The following is a 19264-nucleotide window of genomic DNA, read 5'->3' as shown; positions in this document are numbered from 1 at the left end:
GATGTATAGTTAAATTGTAAGGTGAATTAATACTTTGAAAGTGATAATTTCTCTCCCCCCTGCCCCTCCCTGATCTACTAACTGTAAAAAGTCATTGGCATTTCATGGATTTACAGGGTCCCAAAAATACTAATGGAAGATGTGTTGCTAAATTGTTAACACTGTTGGGCCTCTCCTTCATAAATCCGTCTGAACCCCTTTTAAAGCCTTCTGTGCTAGTGGCTATCACTACGTCTGCTGGCAATTTAATTTAAATTGTGCAATTCACTGCTGCTGAATGGCCATGAGCATAGACAGCTTAAAATGGGATTAGACAGGTTTGTGGAGGAGAGGTTCATCAGTGGCTACATCAATGGCTACTAGCCATGGTGATTAAAGAGAAGCTCCACATTTGGAGGCAGTAAACCTCTGAATGATTCCGGTAAGAGGTGGTGTCGGGCCAAGGCTTTGTTTGTGTGGACCTCCAGGGCAACTGGCTGCCCACTGCGAGTGAGACAAGGATGCTGGACTAGATAGACTTCTGGTCCAATCCAGCGGGGTTCCTCTTATGTTCTTTTCATCAAACACTCCTCATGTCAGAAGATCAACTCCAAGTACATTGTGCTTGTATCAGTGAAGCCAAATATTCCTTGGAATTTTGAAAATCAGGGCCCTAGTTTACGCCAATGGTTGAATGCTAACAAGTAAGCAATATTCACAGCTTTAATAGTATTAGAGCAGACAATAAGATGAAATATAGATCAATGAATCAAACAGCAAATATTTCTACAGTGCATGCACATACAACCCTGGTTGTCATCACCACAACAAAAAGCTAACCTCTAAATCTAATTTAACTTCTCCCCAGATTCTCATAATTCCATTATTGTTGCAGAAAGCTCTATTCAATTAAATATTGGAGCCAGTATAGAAGGCAGCTGGTTAAGAAACAATTTCATACCATCGTTTAATGGTGCTTAGTTAAGTATGTGTATAAACAAGCAGTGGCCAGAACCTCATGCATGTTTTCCTCTGCGTCATACAGCAACACGTTCTGATGCAGAATGATAAGGAAGCTTTGGGCTGGATCCAGCTTTTTCTCTTAATCTCAGGCAATTCTCCTCCTTATTGCAAACACCTGTTCCACATGGCTTTTGTCCATACAGGTCCCAGAATCCCATTCAGTCTTTTTGATTTTCAAAGGAGGAGGGGGACACCTTTGTCCCTTTTTTACCAGTAGAAAAACTGGATTGAGCCCTTTGTAAGTCCAATGAGGACTGCTGAAAGTCGCAATAATATCATTCTTGAAAATAGAAGGCGCCACAATGAAATTTCTAGGTGCCTTGGCAACCTGGCATCTGGGAATTGTTGAGCCCTGAATTTTGCAGCCAAAATATGCTGCTGATATAGTCTCACCTGCTGAATTGCTTAGAACAGGTGTGTCAAGCATAAGGCCCGCGGGCTGGATCTAGCTGCTTGAGAGCTCTTAGCTGGCCCACGAGCCAGCCAAGGCAGCCACCCCCGCCCCTCGACTTGGGCTGGCAAGGCATGGCCCGGCCCAACCAAGTGGCATTTATGTCATATCTGGCCCTCGTAACAATTGGATTTGACACCCCTGGCTTAGAAACCATGTTGTGGGTAAATGTTAGCCCACCCACATTTTCCTTGCATTCTGTTACCACCCTTGCTGTCACTTGATTTCTGAATACAGTTAACCCCCAGCCACTTATGGATTTGAGACTTGCCATTTTACTTTGTCATGGTCTGGTGGGAGACCATGAAGTGGTCTCCCACAGCCCCGTCGCTTTAACTGTCATATCCTTAAATTTTGTAGGGGACTCGGTTGTTTTGCTAGGGGGAGGCTGCAGACCCCTGCCACCCAGAGGTTGTGGATGTTTTTGTCATTCAACATGATCCTAAGGACAGATCCCCCCATGAACGGACGAGGGTCTACTGAACCCAGTAGATCCTTAACATTTCCTGGACCTTGCGGCTGTGTATGTACTGAGATAAGGCTAAAGGCAGGGGTCTCCCAAAAATTGTTTAGCCTGTGGGCATGAACACATATGTGAAGCTGCCTTATACTGAATCAGACCATCAAGGTCCATCAAAGTCAGTATTGTCTACTCAGACTGACAGCGGCTCTCCAGGGTCTCAGGCAAGGGTCTTTCACATCACCTACTTGCCTGGTCCCTTTAACTGGAGATGCTGGGGATTGAACCTGGGACCTTCTGCATGCCAAGCATATGCTCTGCCACTGAGCCACGCCCCCTCCACAGCATCTTTGGAATTCTGCCATAGGATGCCGAGCCTAGCACAAAATGGCTGCCACAGGAGTGTTGGAATAAATTCCAGTATCAGTTAGCCATCACTGAATACTACTGAAATCAGTGGAACGTATATCAATAACCATGTCTAAATTCCATTATTTTGTTGGGCTTGTCCCTTAGGTGTTCTGAGATTACCTTTCTTGCAACACTTAAAATGAAAATATTGTTTAAAAAATACTCTCTTGCATGTGCACAAATTAATTATACATATTAAGACAACAAGAAAACCCTGATCAAGCAGCATCTATCTTCATTGTGCAGGCATTTAATGTACTTAATGCAACCGGGAAAGGAAGAATGCTTCTCCTGGCTCTCCCCTTAACATGAGCCCTTCCGTCGTGAGCAGAGCCATTGTAACTGTCCTATTGTAACAATGACAGTGCTGAAGGGCTGGTGAGAGGACCTTGCATGTGCGTACAGTAAGAGAGATCCTGATCAGATATTGATAGGAATGTAGATTATTTTTGGGAAGGGATCAGAATTTGATGTAGTGATATTGTTGACTCCCATCTAGGGATGCCCACCTTGAAAAAAAATATCTGTATTTTTAAAAATCCCTATTCAGGGAGCTGAAAAGGGTTGATATTCCTGGTTATCTGGGTTGGAAGTACCAGTTTAGTGTTTGCATCTAGGTTCCGCCCCCCCCACACCCCAGGATTCCCATATTATTTGGCTCCATTATTCCCTGGGGGACTGAAGAAGCTTATTTTTTAAGCTGGTGGTACCAAAATTGCAGTGGAGCTGCTGGTGCCTGTCCATTAAATAACCGCCAAATTTCAAATGAATTGGACCAAGAGGTCCTATTCTGTGGACTCTTAATCAAGGCACCCCGAGCTATTTTCTGTTGTTTCCTAAGGAGGGAAAATTTCAAGCTTTCTCCAGGGAAAACAGTAACTGAATGCTCAAGAGCAAACAAAACAACCACTGGGCCCAAAGCTTCCCAATCCAAACAGAACCAACGAGCCCAAAGAAACGATGCATAACTAGGGAATCCAGCAGAAGCATGGAACAATATGTCAAGCCTAACGCAAAGCTGAGAATCAAGCCAATGTCAAAGCAGTCAAAGCTGAGAATCAAGCCAATGTCAAAGCAGAGATTCCTCCAAGCGACACAGATTTAACAAGGAACGCTGTTGTAAGCCCAACAGCTGTCAATTCAGAGAATCCAAGCCAATGTTGAACTCGAGCATCCAATTCAAACCACAAACCTAAGGCAAAGCAACTTGAGGAAAGAATATAATGGTGCAAGACCAACAAAACCTGTTTCAAAGGACAGAAGCCAAGCCAAGCCTGGCAAACCGATACCAAGCCCTGGCAAGAAGACCTCTTTCATAATTCTAGAACGCGAGGTCATCTGTTGAAGCTGGAGGGTGAGAAATTCAAAACTGATAAAAGGAAGTACTGTATTTTCTGGCGTACAAGACGACTGGGCGTATAAGATGACCCCCCATTTTTACAGTTAAAATATAGAGTTTGGGATTGTCCCGAGTCCGCGGCCTAGGGCCGGCCCTCGGGACTGCACCCCAACCCCGCGGCCGCCCCCAGACCTCCTAGAGCGGCCCAACCCGAGTCCGCTGCCTGGGGCCGGCCCTCAGGACTGCGCCCCAACCCTGCAACCACCCCCGGTCCTCCTGGGGCAGCTCAACCCCCGGGGAAACAACACCACTTACTGGGGCGGGAGAAAGAGGGGGCGGGGGCGGCCGGATGAGCTGGCAGCGTGCCGGGAGGCGGGGCTGGCAGGAGGAACAGGAGGAGGCCGGGGGCCGACCTCCCGGCATGGAAGAGTGTGTGCCGACCCGGCCCGGCCGGAGCAAATCCTGGAGGGAGCCTCCCCGGGCAGCGAGAGCCCCGCAGCCAGAGACGCCGGCTGTAGCCACGGCTCAGCCCCAGGCTTCGGCGGGAGTGTGGGAGCCCGAAGCGGCGGGACGTGGCTCTCAGGGAGAGTCGGCAAGGGAAGAAGGGAGCGGGGAAGAGGGGGACGGGGGCGAGAGTAAGGGCCCTCGAGAAGGGCGAGGCTAAAGGCGAGGGGAGGATTGAGCCGACGGCCCACGGAGGGCGGGGCTAAAGGAGGGTTTGGAGGGGAGGGAAGCCCATAACGACAGAAGCTGAAGCAGAGGCTGGGGAGGAAAGGGGGCATGTTGGGTGTTCTAGGCGGCAGCCAAAACACCCTGTGCCGGGAGAAGAGAGTGGCCACCCCAGCCCCGGCCAGCCAGCAAGCCAGCCGCCTGCCTGCCTTGCGCTGCCGCTGGAGCGCAGCCAAGCACTTCCCTCCGTGCACCCCGGCGCGCCTGGCTCCGACTCCGAGCCGGGCAGTGAGCGCCCTCGCCGGGCTCGCCTCCCCTCCCTCCTCCGGCGGACATGGACAGAGCGTAGGCGGCTCCCCAGGCAGATTCTCTAGTCCGGCTCGGAATTCAGCATCCGGCGTATAAGACGACACTCGGCGTATAAGACGACCCCCGTCTTTTGAGAAGATTTTCCTGGGTTAAAAAGTAGTCTTATACGCCAGAAAATACAGTATTTCTTCACACAACGCATAGTTAAATTGTGGAACTCCCTGCTCCAGGATGTGGTGATGGCTGCCAACTTGGAAGGCATTAAGAGGGGAGTGGACATTATCATGGAGGAGTGGGGTATTCATGGCTACTAGTTAAAATGGAGACTAGTCTTGATGCATAACTATTCTCCCCAGGATCAGAGGAGCAGGCCTGTTATCTTAGGTGCTGTGGAACACAGGCAGGGCAATGCTGCTGCAGTCGTCTTGTTTGTGGGTTTCCTAGAGGCACCTGGTTGGCCCCTGTGTGAACAGACTGCTGGCCTTGGTCTGATCCAGCAGGGCCTTTCTTATGTTCTTATGACACTGACACAGACACTCTGTAAAATTAAATAAAAGTATTCCTGGGAGCTGTAAAAACATTGGTTTCTGATATTACCAACTAATCCAGAATATTTCCAGGATTTTTCGACACCCGTTTCCTAGTATCCCGGAAACTCCTGGGATACCATCCAGACAACCAGATATGTCCAGAAAATACCAAGAAGGTATTTGTTTGAGTATATATTCAGATTGGATGTATTTGAATGCACATCCCCACTGCCTGCTGAATTATAAAAGCACATTTAAAAGTCTCACTGTGGTTTTTAGTGCCTCACTCTGCTGTTTGCACAAGTAAGCTACTTTGCATAAAGCCACTGACAGTGCACTCTACCATAAACATCAAAAACTCAAACCAGATCTGCGCCATGATATGACAGGGTACAATTAATCCCTGCAAAAGTAGTTGAAAATGGCATATAATAGGCGGGAGGAGAGAAAGAGGAATTTAAGAAAAAAAGTGAGGGGGGAGGAAACCCAAGAGGCAGGGAGGAGAATAAAGCATATTTACATACAGAGGATGGCCAAATGGTAGGCAGCGAAGGGGGCAAAAAAATGAAGGGGGAGCCTAAGAGGGATGCACACACAAACATCACAAGTGCAACGGAGAAGGAATTTTTTTAAAAAATGCATAGGAAAGTGGAATGTGAGGGAAAATAAAAGCAGCACAACATAAGGTAGCCTTAAGTGTGTGTGTGTGTGTGCTGGGGGAACCGTGATTCACACTCACAAAACCCAAGTGTGGGGAAAAGGGATAATTCTAAAAAAATACAGAGGGGATGATAAGGGGGGGAACCTAAACCACTCAGGTAACCCAATGGTAGGGGAAGAAGAAGAGGAGAAAGGAGTGTTCCCCCAACTGTCGTGCTGCGGGGATCCTTGTACGGAGGCCGCAGCTGCGCCAACCATATGATCTCCGGTGATCATAAGCCCTGCTGGGCAAAAGCCCCGCCCTGCCCTTTTGTAAATATTTGGCAGGAAAGGTGGCAGAGGGTGCCATCACTCCCGCTAGGTCTGTGTTGGGGGCTCCTGACACGCCCAGGATAGAGCAGGAGATGAACCCAAAAATAACTAAATAAATAAAAATAAGGAGAGAAGTACAAGTGGAAATGGAGTCCCTGTTAGGCTTCCAGAGCATCTTCTGTTGATCCCTTCGAAGCAGCAGCTCTGTGTATGACTGGAGGACATCTATTGGCTTCAGTTCTTTTTAAAAAAATATCAATCGTGTTAACCCTGCTATGCTTTAAAAAAATTGTTTCTTTTAGATGTTTGTATTGAGCAGCAGAAAATAGAAGAACTTGAGGATCGGGCTTTAGACTTCTCAAAAAAGGTTAGTTAATTTGAGTGGTTTATTTGCGTAACTTTGAAAGGGCGTGTGACTTTCGGTAATAGATGCTGTCGGTTTCCGACAGTAGCCATGTTGGTTTGTGGTACAGCAGCTAGATTCGAGTCTAATAGGACCTTGGAGGCCAACAAGATTTTTGGGAGTCAAAGGTCCCTTCATCAGATACCTATCAGATTTCACAGCCTTTGTGTGAATCAAGCTCATGAATCTTCATTTTCATGCCAAAATGCCGGTTGTGGTTCCATAGCTGGACTTGAGAGCCAGCATGGTGCAGTGGTTAAGAGCGGTGGACTGTAATCTGGAGAACCGGTTTTGATTCCCCGCTCCTACATGTGAAGCCTGCTGGGTGACCTTGGGCTAGTCACCGTTCTCTCAGAACTCTGCGCTCCATCTACCTCACAAGGTGTCTGTTGTGGGGAGAGGAAGGGAAGGAGATTGTAAGCTGGTTTGAGACTCCTTAAAGATAGATAAAATTGGAGTATAAAAACCAACTCTTCTACTTGATTGATCAGCTGCCATAAAGTGAATTGGTTCCATCAACGAACCCTGTAGGCTGGATCCCATGTGGTTCCATTCTAGTGCTGCACTTCTCATTGGGTATCGCTTACCAACTTCATTTTAAAATATATATTAATTTAGCATAGTTGCCTGTTATTACAACTTTAATTTTCTCTGGGTCGTTTTTTCTGAATTTTGCATTGCATTAGTAAAACTTGATTACGCAATAGTTTTTTCATCATTTGTTAGCAATTAAATGTTGGGCAGTGAAACACAATTAGGATTTACACTGGCACCTTTGGGGGAAAAAAATAATACAAAGGTACGTAGCGCTGTTTGATGTTGATATGCTTGCTTTCGTTTCAGTTTGAAAATGAATTTGTAGCCCATCAAGAGACCAAGGCGCAGCTTCAAAAAATGGAAGAAAAAATGGGTCAGTTTGAGGCTGAGCTAAGAGGTTATAAATGCCAGGTAAAGGAATTAATTTTTAGTAAACAGTACCATCCTAAAGCCAATAAATCTGCCCGTTTGGGGGAGTGCTGTCCTTTGCCTTGGGTTCAGATGTGCTTGTTTTAGTCTGTGGGCCGAACCAAATATTGGTATCAGATAAGGTGGCAAAACTTCCTTATCTTCTTCTGAAAGATGTATGTCTATGCATGATGTTTTGATGTGATAACCTGTTCTGATCTGGTAGCTTAAGCTTTTTATGGTGTCATCAGGATGGCCGAAGTCAATTTTTTCCTACCTTTTCTAATTTGAGTTGTAGCTTCTGAACCAAGTGACCAATTTCAAAGTTTAAAGCCCTGTTGGAAAGCTAATAAATTTCCCTGTGGACGACTAATATGAATAATGCTTCTATTACAGTTTTTGTGATATAAAGCGTAAATAAAAGAAAGTCATTTTGTCCCACATTTGTAAACGGTTTACGGCATATGGTGATTTACCTAATCTAGATAGTCATCGAAAATACATTAGACAATTGTAGCTTATTCTTCTGCTTCTCCAATTAGCCATAGCATGAAGAAATTCACTTTGATATGCCAGTTAGGTACCTGAGAACAGATCTGTATTTTATGTGATTTTTATGCAATTTAACCAGATAATAAATAACTTTGTGTTGCTGAACTCACAAAATAATAAGGTGTTCCTTTGCAGTAACTCTTCAATATGCATACACTCTTATTTACAAATCTTGCATTATCTCATTCTCTAATGGAAGTCTCTAATAGTAGATCTGTCCTATAGCCTCAACTGTGGCTTCTTCTACGTTTGTGTTCATAAATTTGTCGCTCTGTCATGATTGGCAGAAGAATCTCATAGGGCTTCTGGCACGGGTGTCGAACCACAAAGACCAGTCGACATGCAGCTGGACAGGCTTTAGGATTCCTGTCCAGGAATTTGAACAGATGATAAGTAAACCGACTCAACACCTACTAGGTAAAATCTATAAGCTATTGGTGACATATGATACAGAAGATGAACAAGTGAAGTCGTGCCAAATTAAATGGATGGAGAATCTAAATGAGATTATAACAATCGATGAGTGGGAACAGTTATTTCGTAGAAACCTTAAATTTACTTTACGTCAAGGGATTCATGAAAATTGGTTGAAAATGTTGCTCGGCGTAAGGTACCACCTATGTGATATTCAAAATATGAACAATTTGACATCTGGTTTATGTTGGAAATGTCGCAAAGCCAGAGGCACTTTTTATCCTTGCTGGTGGACATGTAAATCAGTCCAAAATTTTTTGAAGAAAATACATAAGAACATAGAAGGCATTATCGGTCAAACTATAACATATGATCCCAAACTATTTCTACTACGTAAAACTCCAGATAACATCGACAAGGACAAACAGGATATATTAAAATATTTAATTACAGCTTCAAGAGTAGTTTTAGCATCTTTATGGAAAACAAACAGAATACCAAAAATTGAGACCTGGATTGATAAGGCTTACAAATACATAACAATGGCACAATTAACTGAAACATTACAAAAGGATACTCAAAAACAAAATAGAGACAAATGGAAATCTTTCTATGAATATATTAAAACCAAAAAATAACTATTAAACTCTATGAGCTACAGCAGGATTAAATTGGAGATCAAATCCACTCTGCTAGTAAGTTAATGTATTACTGTATTCTACAAGGGGGTAGTACTAGGCATATCAATGTTGAACAATATTTATGTAATGTTTTTTCCCTTTTCCTTTTTTCCCTTCTGTATCCCTATTTATTATTAAAAATCAATAAAAATATTTAAAAAAGGGATTCCTGTCCATGATGATGTCACAGCTGGGCCAGACAGCATTGACTGTTTGCCTGCAGTACATGCTCCTGCAACGGAAACGTTAGCTGTTACTGCGAGGCCCTTAACTGGTCTGTCAGCCAGTACATCATATGGCATGCTTCTGTATGGGGTTGAAGCATTGGTCAGAACAGTTGTGTTGGCTTGTTTACCAGCGTGGTGTAGTAGTTAGGATTGGTGGTTTGGAGCGGTGGACTCTGATCTGGAGAACTGGGTTTGATTTCCCATTCCTCCACATGAGCGGTGGAGGCTAATCTGGGGACTGGATTTGTTTCCCCACTCCTACACATGAAGCCAGCTGGGTGACTTTGGGCTAGTCACAGCTCTGTTAGAGCTCTCTCAGTCCCACTTTCCTCACAGGGTATATGTTGTGGGGAGGGGTGGGGAAGGGAAGGTGATTGTAAGCCTGATTCTTCCTTAAGTGGTAGAGAAAGTCGGCATATAAAAACCAACTTTTCTTTCTCTATTAATGCAGATTTAGGATTTGCTCTCATTTTTGAGATGGTGGCATTAATAAAATCTGAACGTTCTGGTTTGTTTCCCCCCCCAGAATGGCTCTACAGCCAGAGGTTTAGATGCCTGTACCCAGCCAACCCTGGAAGGACAAGAATGCTCATCCCCATCAGCTGATGCTACAGGTCACTCAGTGCAATCTTCGACGCCTTTTCCTGGAGCTGTGCCACCCCCACCACCTCCCCCGCTGCCCCCACCATTTGCTCAAGGCTCAGGGAAGCCGCCTCCTTTCGGCTGCGCTGTCCCTCCTCCCCCGCCGCCACCTGGAGGGCATTGTTCTCCTCCCCGCGTGCTGCCCTTTGGGCTGAAACCTAAAAAACAGTTCAAACCAGAGATCACCCTGAAAAGACTCAACTGGTCGAAGGTAATGCAAGAGTGGAGATCACTTTACGTATAAATCAAACTGAAACAATTCTAAGACCCTGGCGTTGACTAAAATGCAGCCGGAAAGGAAATGCTGGTGCAACTTGACTTTGGCAAGTGGGGAGGGGCCCTAATTTCCTTCGTGGAGGATGTTATGAGGCAGCAGATGGCGGGGGGGGGGGGGGGTTTGCTAGGCTAGTGCTATGCAGAGGCACAACAGCTGCTGAGCCCCAGGGATCTGTCTGGAGTCCACGCTGGGTGCTGCTGGCTTTTCATCGGACCTCTCCCCTCATGGTTAGGTTTCCCGGTTCCCATAAAGTCGCCTTAACTTGCTTCCTATCATGACTCCCTGTTGAGCACTGAATGTGTTCTTTTGTTTCATGCAATTTAATCCATAGTGGGGTGTTCCAAAATTTAACTGATTTAATTTTTTTAGAGCTGTTCATTAGCAATGTGATTGGTCATTGCCTGGGTATGTTTCCTGGCTCCTTTTGTATTTGACAGAAATAAGCCTTACAAAAAAAAAAAAACTGTAGCTGTGCAAACAGCCTCAGCCTCTAATCGCTAATAGCCTTGTTTGCCGGGGCATGCTTCCCATTGTGGGTGGTTAGTTTAATTCATAAGGAAAAATATGCTATGAAGGAAAGGTGTGGGGTACAGTCTGAGTAGATAATACTGACTTTTGATGGGCCGAAGGTCTGATTCAGTATAACGCAGCTTCATGTGTTAATGGGTTCTAAGCCATTGGCAAATGTGTTCCTTATAGCAGGTAACCATAAGAACCTTCCATCTTTATGTGCAAGGTTCTTATCTGTGTAGCTCATTGAGAACCAGCGTGGTGTAGTGGTTAAGAGCGGCGGACTCTGATCTGGAGAACCGGGTTCCATTCCTCACTCCTGCACATGAAGCCTGCCGGGTGACCTTGGGCCAGTCACAGTTCTCTCAAAACTCACCCAGCCAACGCGGAGGCAGGCAATGGCCAACCACCTCCAAACGCCTCTTGCCTTGAAAACCCTACGGGGGTAACCATAAATCTGTGACTCGAGGGCACTTTCCACCACAATGTAGCTCATTAATAGGAACTAATGTATACTATGTGCTATTACTTAAAAGTTATGATGGTGTTGTTTGCAGATCAGACCGCATGACATGAATGAGAACTGTTTCTGGTTAACAGCAAATGACGGCAAGTACGAATGTGCTGATCTGCTGGGCAAACTGGAGCTCACGTTTTGTTGTCAAAAGAGAGGTGAGTAATTTTTTTTTTAATTAAAGCTGTCGCTTGATTTGAAAAGGACATTGGTTGTATTTCAGTGAAGCATTGGTCAGTGCAACCACGCCAGCGCAGGCTTTCCTAGAATTTTACTTTCTAAGCTTATTTGACTTACTCTGAGAACTGATTAGGAAATGGTTTGCAAACTTTTAAAAAACTGACGTGTCCGTATTAAAATCAAAGTGGACATTACTCTTATGAGCCATTACTGAGAATCTTGCTGTTTTTGTGGGGGTTATGTAGTCTAACATGGGCACAGCAGGGCAAATGCGAATCTAATGTTCTGAGTGACCATTTATGGGGAGTCTCCAGAAGGAGAGATTACTTATTCAAAATACGCCAAAAATGATTGTGGGGTACAAATGAAAAGAGATTTTAAAATTGGATTTTCCCCCCTTGAAGGTTTATCCAAGAAAATAATAGTTGACATTACAGGTAAACACACTAGAGGAAAGCGAGCCATGTAGTTTATTAACCCCACAGCATGGCTTATACCAAAATACAAGCAATATTGCCTTATTGCTTTTGAATACATGAGGACCGTTTATAAATATGCTAACATAATGCATTCTCAGTTGGTGGAGGGAGCAGACTTGCGCTGCGAAATGTTCCTTTGGCATTTAGAGTGTTCCCGTAACCATTCATTAGTTACTGAACTAGACGCAGTAGTTGTGGTTGTTAACGCGACTGTGAGCATGACTAAGATGCCACTTAGCTTACTCGCTAATGTATTAAAACACTGGGTGGTTTGTTTACTTCCTCCGTAAGTAGGCGCCTCAGTTTACATATGGGTATGTAGTTGGCGTACAGCTGATGCTATTTGTATCCTTCTCTGCCCTCCTAATGGAGGAGGGGGAAGTACAGGCCTTAACAGTTTGATAAAGCGGCATCAGGAGTCATATATCATCATCTTTGGAGAGGATTCATGTGGCCTTTCCCTAATGTATAAGTAACATGTATTCTTCAATTTTGCTAACAAAAGGATGTGAGCTGAAGTCTTCTAAAGAAATGTCATGTAAGTTTTTTTCAGCTTTACTAAGTGAATCCCCTGTGCAGCTATACCGTATACCATAGAATCATAGAGTTGGTAGGGACCACCAGGGTCATCTAGTCCAATCCCCTGCATAAATCAGGAAATTCACAACTACCTTACCCCCCCTTACCCCCAGTGACCCCTACTCCATGCCCAGAATATGGTCAAGAAGATGCCCTCCCTCTCATGAGCTGCCTAAGGTCATAGAATCAGCCTTGCTGACAGATGGCCATCTAGCCTCTGATTAAAAACCTCCAGGGAAGGAGAGCTTACCACCTCCGGAGGAAGCCTGTTCCACTGAGGAACCGCTCTGTTAGAAAATTCTTCCAAATGTCTAGATATTCAGTGTCCCTCCGTCCCCCACACCCATAACAATGTTTCATGCATTCCGGAAACATAGAGAAAGTCTAGTAGAACCTGAAATTCAGCTTGAATTTCTGTTTGGTCGAACATTCCTTATTTGATTACTGTTGAGTCGAACAAGAGAAATGTCTGTGTGCAGAAAGAAACAGGTGCTGCCTCCAGCAAGTGGGGACCGTATGTAGGACCTATGGATTCTATGCAGAGTCATCCGTGAGGACGGGTAGATCCTCTTCTCAGGCCATGTTGTCTGTGAATGCTGTTGTAGTTGTTGAATTCAGACTATACGTGATCCTGATGCAGTGGCAACGAACGTATTAATGCTGTCAAAGCTGATGCCCCAGCCAGTCTTTGGTGGATCAGAAAGCAATCTGTTTTGTTCCCCATACGTGCACGTCTAGTGTTGTTGAAACCACTATGATGGGAGGGCGGGGCTAGTCTGGATCAGGGCTCGTATGGTAGTGAGACATCATTAGAGTAGTCTAGTGGTTTAAGCCTGGAACAGAATAGCGAAAGCTTCTGAAGTGCTTCTTAGATATAGTGCACTTTTGTATAACAATAAGCTCTTTTAGCATGTACAGGCCACAGTAAAGGCCTCTGAACTCATGAAGCTGCCTTAAACCGAATCAGACTTGGTTCATCAAGGTCAGTGTGGTTTGTTCTGACTGGCAGAGGCTCTCCAGGGTCTCAGGTGGTCTTTCCCATCACCTACCTGCCTAGTCCCTTTAACTGGAGATGCTGGGGATTGAACCTGAGACCTTTTGCAGGCAAAGCAGATGCTCCACAGCCCCTCCCCATCTCACATTTTAGTGAAAGATTATACATGATGAATATGTAATATATTCATCACATATATGTTATGTATATGAATATGTAATACACAAGTAAGACCGAGATGTTCCACCAGGCCTAAGGTTGAGGGCAGTAACGGTGTGTTATCATAGCTGGCCTCCCCCCCTTCTGTTTCATCGAATTTAAGGGGGGGGGTCCCCTGGCTCAATGTGGACCAGTGTGCAAGTAACAGGCGCAAATAAGCTGTTGATAAATTTTAATCTTACATTAGAATTTTTATTGTGTTTTATTGGATTTTATATGTTATGTACTATATTCTGATGAATATGAGCCGCTCTGAGCCCGGCCGTGGTTGGGCAGAGAGTGGGGTAGAAATTCCATAAATAAATAAATAATATTCACACGTTGATTTAAAAAAAAAAAAAACCTGTTTCCTTGACAGTAAAGAAAGATGAAGATCTTGAAGAGAAGAAATGTATTAAAAAACAAATCAAAGAACTCAAAATTTTGGATCCAAAAACTGCCCAAAACCTTTGTAAGTAAATAGAGTTGTATATGGAAGTATTTTACAGGTCAATATATTTATTTTACTTTTGTTCCTAATCATTAGAGCCATTTTTGCATTTAAATAATAGTCTGTGTTTTTCACTTTGTGTTGGACTTGTAACAAAATGTAATGCCCCTCTCAACAATAATTGCCTAGATAATATTTCTCAAGTAATTTCCACTTGTGCCCTGTAAGCTCACTGGGTGACCTTGGGCCAGTCACATTCTCTCAGCCTGACCTACCTCACAGGGTTGTTGGGAGGATAAAACGGAGGAGAGGAGAATGATGTAAGCCACTTTGGGTCCCCACTGGGGGAGAACACATGAAGCTGCCTTCTACTGAATCAGACCCTTGGTCCATCAAAGTCTGTATTGTCTGCTCAGACCGGCAGCTGCTCTCCAGGGTCTCAGGCGGAGGTCTTTCACATCACCTCCTTGCCTAGTCCCTTTAGGCTTCCATCATGTGCTGCTTCTGTTCTTGGGTGGGTAAATGTGTATGGCTAAAGGAGAAGGTTATAGAGAGGAAGAATTATAAATTGGCTCGTCCTCTTGACTAATCCAAATATTAAATGGCCAGGATTTGGCATGAATTTTCCTGTCACCCCCTGTTCTCTGTCTTCTCCCACCTCTTTTTCTCTTCATCTGGCCTTAACATGTTTTCACTACCTTGTTTAGGCTGGTGATGCGCCTCAGCCCACCTGGCATAAGTTTATATGCAGGTAGGGCTGGATAAGGGCTGCATGGTGTAGTGGTTAAGAGGGGGGCAGACTCTAATCTGGAGAGACGGGTTCGATTCCCCACTCCTCCACATGAAGCCAGATGGGTGACCTTGAGTCACAGTTCTCTCAGAACTCTCTCAGCCCCACCTACCTCACACGGTGTCTGTTGTGGGGAGCGGAAGGGAAGGCGATTGTAAGCCGGTGTGATTCTGCCTTAAGTGGTAGAGAAAGTTGGCATATAAAAACCAACTCTTCTTCATCTCCTTCTTAAGCAGGATCGGCCCTGGTTAGTATTTGGATGGGCGACCACCGAGGAAGCCCAGGCTTGCTATGCAAAGGCAAGCAATGGCAAACCCCCTCTGAATATCTCTTGCCTCGAAAACCCTACAGACTCTCTCTAAGTGGGCTGCAACCTGTCGGCCAGCGTGGCGTAGTGGTTAAGAGCGGCGGACTCTAATCTAGAGAACTGGGTTTGATTCCCCACTCCTCCACATGAACCTCCAGGGTGATCTTGGACCCGTCACAGGTCTCTCAGAACTGTTAGCACACACGGAGGCAGGCAATGGCAAAACCACCTCTGAACGTCTCTTGCCTTGAAAACTCTACGGGGTCACCATAAGTCAGCTGTGACTTGCCGGCACTTTACACACAGACGCACACACACAGGGCTGTGTAAAACTTTTTGTGGACTCAGGCAAGAACGGTTGCTGGGCTGTTTTTCTAGGTTAACTCGGCTCCGGTTTCACTTGTCGATTTTGCTTTCCTTTAGCTATTTTTCTAGGTTCTTTCCGGGTGCCTTACGAGGACATCAAAACGATGATACTGGAAATTGATGAGACCCATCTCTCAGAGTCCATGCTTCAGGTATAGTGGACTGACAAACAAGTTTTTATTACGAAGAAATCCACTACTGATCCTGTAGATACCCAGACAGGACTCCTAATGGTCAATTGTGTTTGCAGTAAATCTTTTACTGGATCTTTTTGTCTTCCAAGTACAAATGTTATCTGAACAACATGGATTTCCCATATCCCTGTGCCTGCTGTACCCAGTAGGGATGTGCAAAAAAAAAAAAAATTCAGTAAATTTTGGGTTTATTGGGCCCGATTTTATTTGGGAAACCTGAAATAAGCCGAATACCCATACTGGTAGATATGGGCATTCAGCTTATTTTTGGGTTTCCTGAAAATATTCAGCCTGGGGTGTGTGTCATTTTTTGAGGTAGAGCCCCCAAATTCGTAGAGTACTTTGAAGGGACTCTCCTTGCAAGAACCCCAAAGTTTGGTGAAGATTGGGTCAGGAGGTCCGATATTATGGGGTTCAGAAGGGGTCACCCCCCCTCCATAGAGAAATATCGCAAAGTTTGCAATGATTCTCTATCGGGGGGGGGGGGCATTCTGGACCTCATAAAATCAGACCCCTTACCCAATCTTCACTAAACTTCAGGGGTCATGCAAGGAGAGTCCCTTCAAGCTACACTGTGAATTTGAGGGCTCTACCTCGAAAAATTCCTCCCCAGGAGAATTTTAAAAATACTTACATTTTAGACTTGTAAGTAATGGCCGCCGACTGCTTCTTCCCTCAAGACATTAATTTTCCCATAGTTAATTGCAGTGCTACAATCAATCATGGGAAATTGAGTTTTTCCACGTTTGTAATGGCCGCTTCCTTTCCATGATTTATTGTAACCCTGCAATTGTGTGTGTGTGTAAAGTGCCATCAAGTTGCAGCCAACTTACGGAGACCCCTTACGGGGTTTTTATGGGAAGAGACTAACAGGTGGTTTGCCAGTGCCTTCCTCTGCATAGCAACCCTGGTATTCCTTGGTGGTCTCCCATCCAAATACTAACCAGGACTGACCCTGCTTAGCTGATGAGATCGGGCTGTACCATGCTGCCTTCCCTCCTAACCCTGCAATTAACCGTGGTAAAATTAGTGTCTTGAGGGAGGAATCTGAGCAGTCCTCCCCCCAGATGTCATATCAGAAGCATTTCTCATGGGATTTCCTAGCTCCTGTTAGTTTTTAAAAGACTTGTAGTTTGAGAGTTGGTTAGCATCCCCAAGTCATGAGACTTTAATGTGTTTTTGCAACGTCCAGGTTGGGTGCTGCTGCTTAGTGTTCGATGACACAGATCAGCATGTGGTTTTTGTATGTCGCTTGCTGCTAGACTTATTTGTGTGAAGTTTCTCTGTGCCTAACAATACTGTTGACCCTTTTCTCTGTTGCAATGTTCCGTATGAAATCCTCAGCACACTCATCTAGTGAAGGCTCTCTAAAGCATCTAATTTATTTTGTATTTTCATTTCCATGCAGAATTTAATTAAGTATCTTCCTGAACAAAAACAACTTGGTGAATTGTCCAAGTTGAAGAATGAATATAATAACTTGTCTGAGCCGGAGCAGTTTGCGGTTGTGGTGAGTAGCGCTGCGGTTGACTTACTTCTGTTTCATGACAGTCTCTATTTCACTCATTTAACTCCTGAAGAGGGTTTGAGCTCTCTTTCCAATCTAGGAAAGGCAGTCAGGAACAAGTAATTCCTTTAATGTCAGAAGGTGGCTCTCCGACTCTTTTATCAGGGGTGACCCCATCTCCCCGATCATAGCTGCCTTCTAACTTGAAAGGGGATTTTGTGACCTAGTAAGTTGCCAGTTTTCCTTTTTTTCCCTTTACCAGAGACCATTCTAAAGGTTTCTGATCTCTAACAGGTAGTTCATAGTAGAGAGAGTACAGAAAAGATCAACCAAAATGATCAGGGGACTAGAGCAACTGCCCTATGAGGAGCGGTTAAAACACTTAGGGCTGTTTAGCTTGGAAAGAAGGCGGTTAAGGGGAGACATGATAGAAGTCTATAAAATTATGCATCTCTGTTCGTCTTTGACCTGATCTGTATAGCCCAGGCTAGCCTGATCTCATCAGATCTCCAAAGTATGCAGGATTGGTCCTGGTTATTACTGGGGTGGAAGACCACCAAGGAAGCCCGGGGTTGCTATGGAGAGACGAGCAATGGCAAACCATCTCTGTTCGTCTTTGCCCTGATCTGGATAGCCCAGTCTAGCCCGATCTCATCAGATCTCCGAAGCTTAGCAAGGTTGGTCCTGGTTAGTACTTGGATGGGAGACACCAGGGAAGTCCAGGGTTGCTGTGGAGAGGTGGGCAATGGCAAACCACCTCTGTTCGTCTCTTGCCTTGAAAACCCAACAGGGTCGCCGTGAGTTGGCTGTGACTTGACGGGGGAGAAATGGTTTTAAGAGTCCTTTCTGTTCTCCTCCCCCCTCCATTTAGATGAGCTGCGTGAAGAGGCTGCAGCCACGGTTGAGCGCTATTCTTTTTAAGCTTCAATTTGAGGAGCAGGTGAGCAACGTCAAACCTGACATCATGGCTGTCAGCGCTGCCTGCGAAGAGATAAAGAAGAGCAAAAGCTTCAGCAAGCTGTTGGAGCTGGTGTTGCTAATGGGAAATTACATGAATGCAGGATCACGGAATGCACAGACCTTTGGGTTTAACCTCAGCTCCTTATGTAAAGTGAGTCTTCTTTTTTTCCCCCTAAAGACTTAGCAACGCTGTATTTGCCGTTACTTCCTTTTTGTAGTTACCGTGCTATTTAAATTGCTCGTTCTCTTTTGACACTTAACCTCTCCAATAATATGAGCTTTACTCTCTGTTCCTTCCCACTCGCTTAGAAAAGCCATTAATTTGCTTTGAAGCTAGTCAAAGTAAACATTTAGTATCAGTAGTAGAAAAGAGCAAGAGTCCAGTAGCATCTTAAAGACTAACAAAAATATTTTCTGGCACGGTATGAGCTTTCATGAGCCACAGCTCACTTCTTCAGATACCCTGAAGTAGAAAGCTCATACCCTGCCAGAAAATATTTTTGTTAGTCTTTAAGGTGCTACTGGAGTCTTGCTCTTTTCTACTACTGCAGACAGACTAACACGGCTACCCACTGTGATTTAGTATCAGGTTACTGTGTACACAGTTTTGAGATGGTTGTACATTCTGCGCTAAAGCGTCTGTTTTTATCTTTTAAGTAAAGCAGTCAGAATGAGTATGATGTCACAAACAGTGGTGGATGCTGCTGTAGTGTGGCATCATCTCTGGTGTGAATGAGATGGATCCAGTGCAGAATTTCTGCTTGTTCTAGCGCAGGAAAACCTTGATAGCTGCTTGCCCTGTAAACTTAGTGTATCCCTGCTGGCACAGGATCTCTTGTTACCAATTTCTGGCCACTATTTTATTTATTCTTTTTACTATATTTGTAGTCCACTTTTCACACTGATCCTTGAAGTGGATTACGCAGCGTAAGTCAATACAGTCAGGATTTAG

At 44.7% G+C, this 19264-nt stretch overlaps 1 protein-coding gene across 2 annotated transcripts in view; it reads left to right on the top strand.

Annotated features, from left to right (window-relative positions):
* Positions 1-19264, top strand: part of DIAPH3 (diaphanous related formin 3) — a 98170-nt gene that overhangs the window by 24899 nt on the left and 54007 nt on the right. The window contains exons 10-18 of one of the 2 annotated variants that reach the window (XM_056862189.1): positions 6446-6510; positions 7390-7513; positions 9949-10217; positions 11351-11465; positions 12114-12116; positions 14117-14209; positions 15709-15803; positions 17254-17355; positions 18224-18463. In XM_056862189.1, coding sequence (XP_056718167.1) covers positions 6446-6510; positions 7390-7513; positions 9949-10217; positions 11351-11465; positions 12114-12116; positions 14117-14209; positions 15709-15803; positions 17254-17355; positions 18224-18463 — 1106 coding nt within the window. Of the gene's footprint in view, positions 1-6445; positions 6511-7389; positions 7514-9890; positions 10218-11350; positions 11466-12113; positions 12117-14116; positions 14210-15708; positions 15804-17253; positions 17356-18223; positions 18464-19264 lie in introns of both variants that reach the window. The other variant, XM_056862188.1, reaches the window with a different exon arrangement.

The sequence above is a fragment of the Euleptes europaea genome, chromosome 16 (genome assembly GCF_029931775.1).
Source record: "Euleptes europaea isolate rEulEur1 chromosome 16, rEulEur1.hap1, whole genome shotgun sequence".
Taxonomy (NCBI): Eukaryota; Metazoa; Chordata; class Lepidosauria; order Squamata; family Sphaerodactylidae; genus Euleptes; species Euleptes europaea.
Note: the sequence above shows the minus strand (reverse complement) of the source record. Positions and strands in the feature narration are given on the sequence as shown.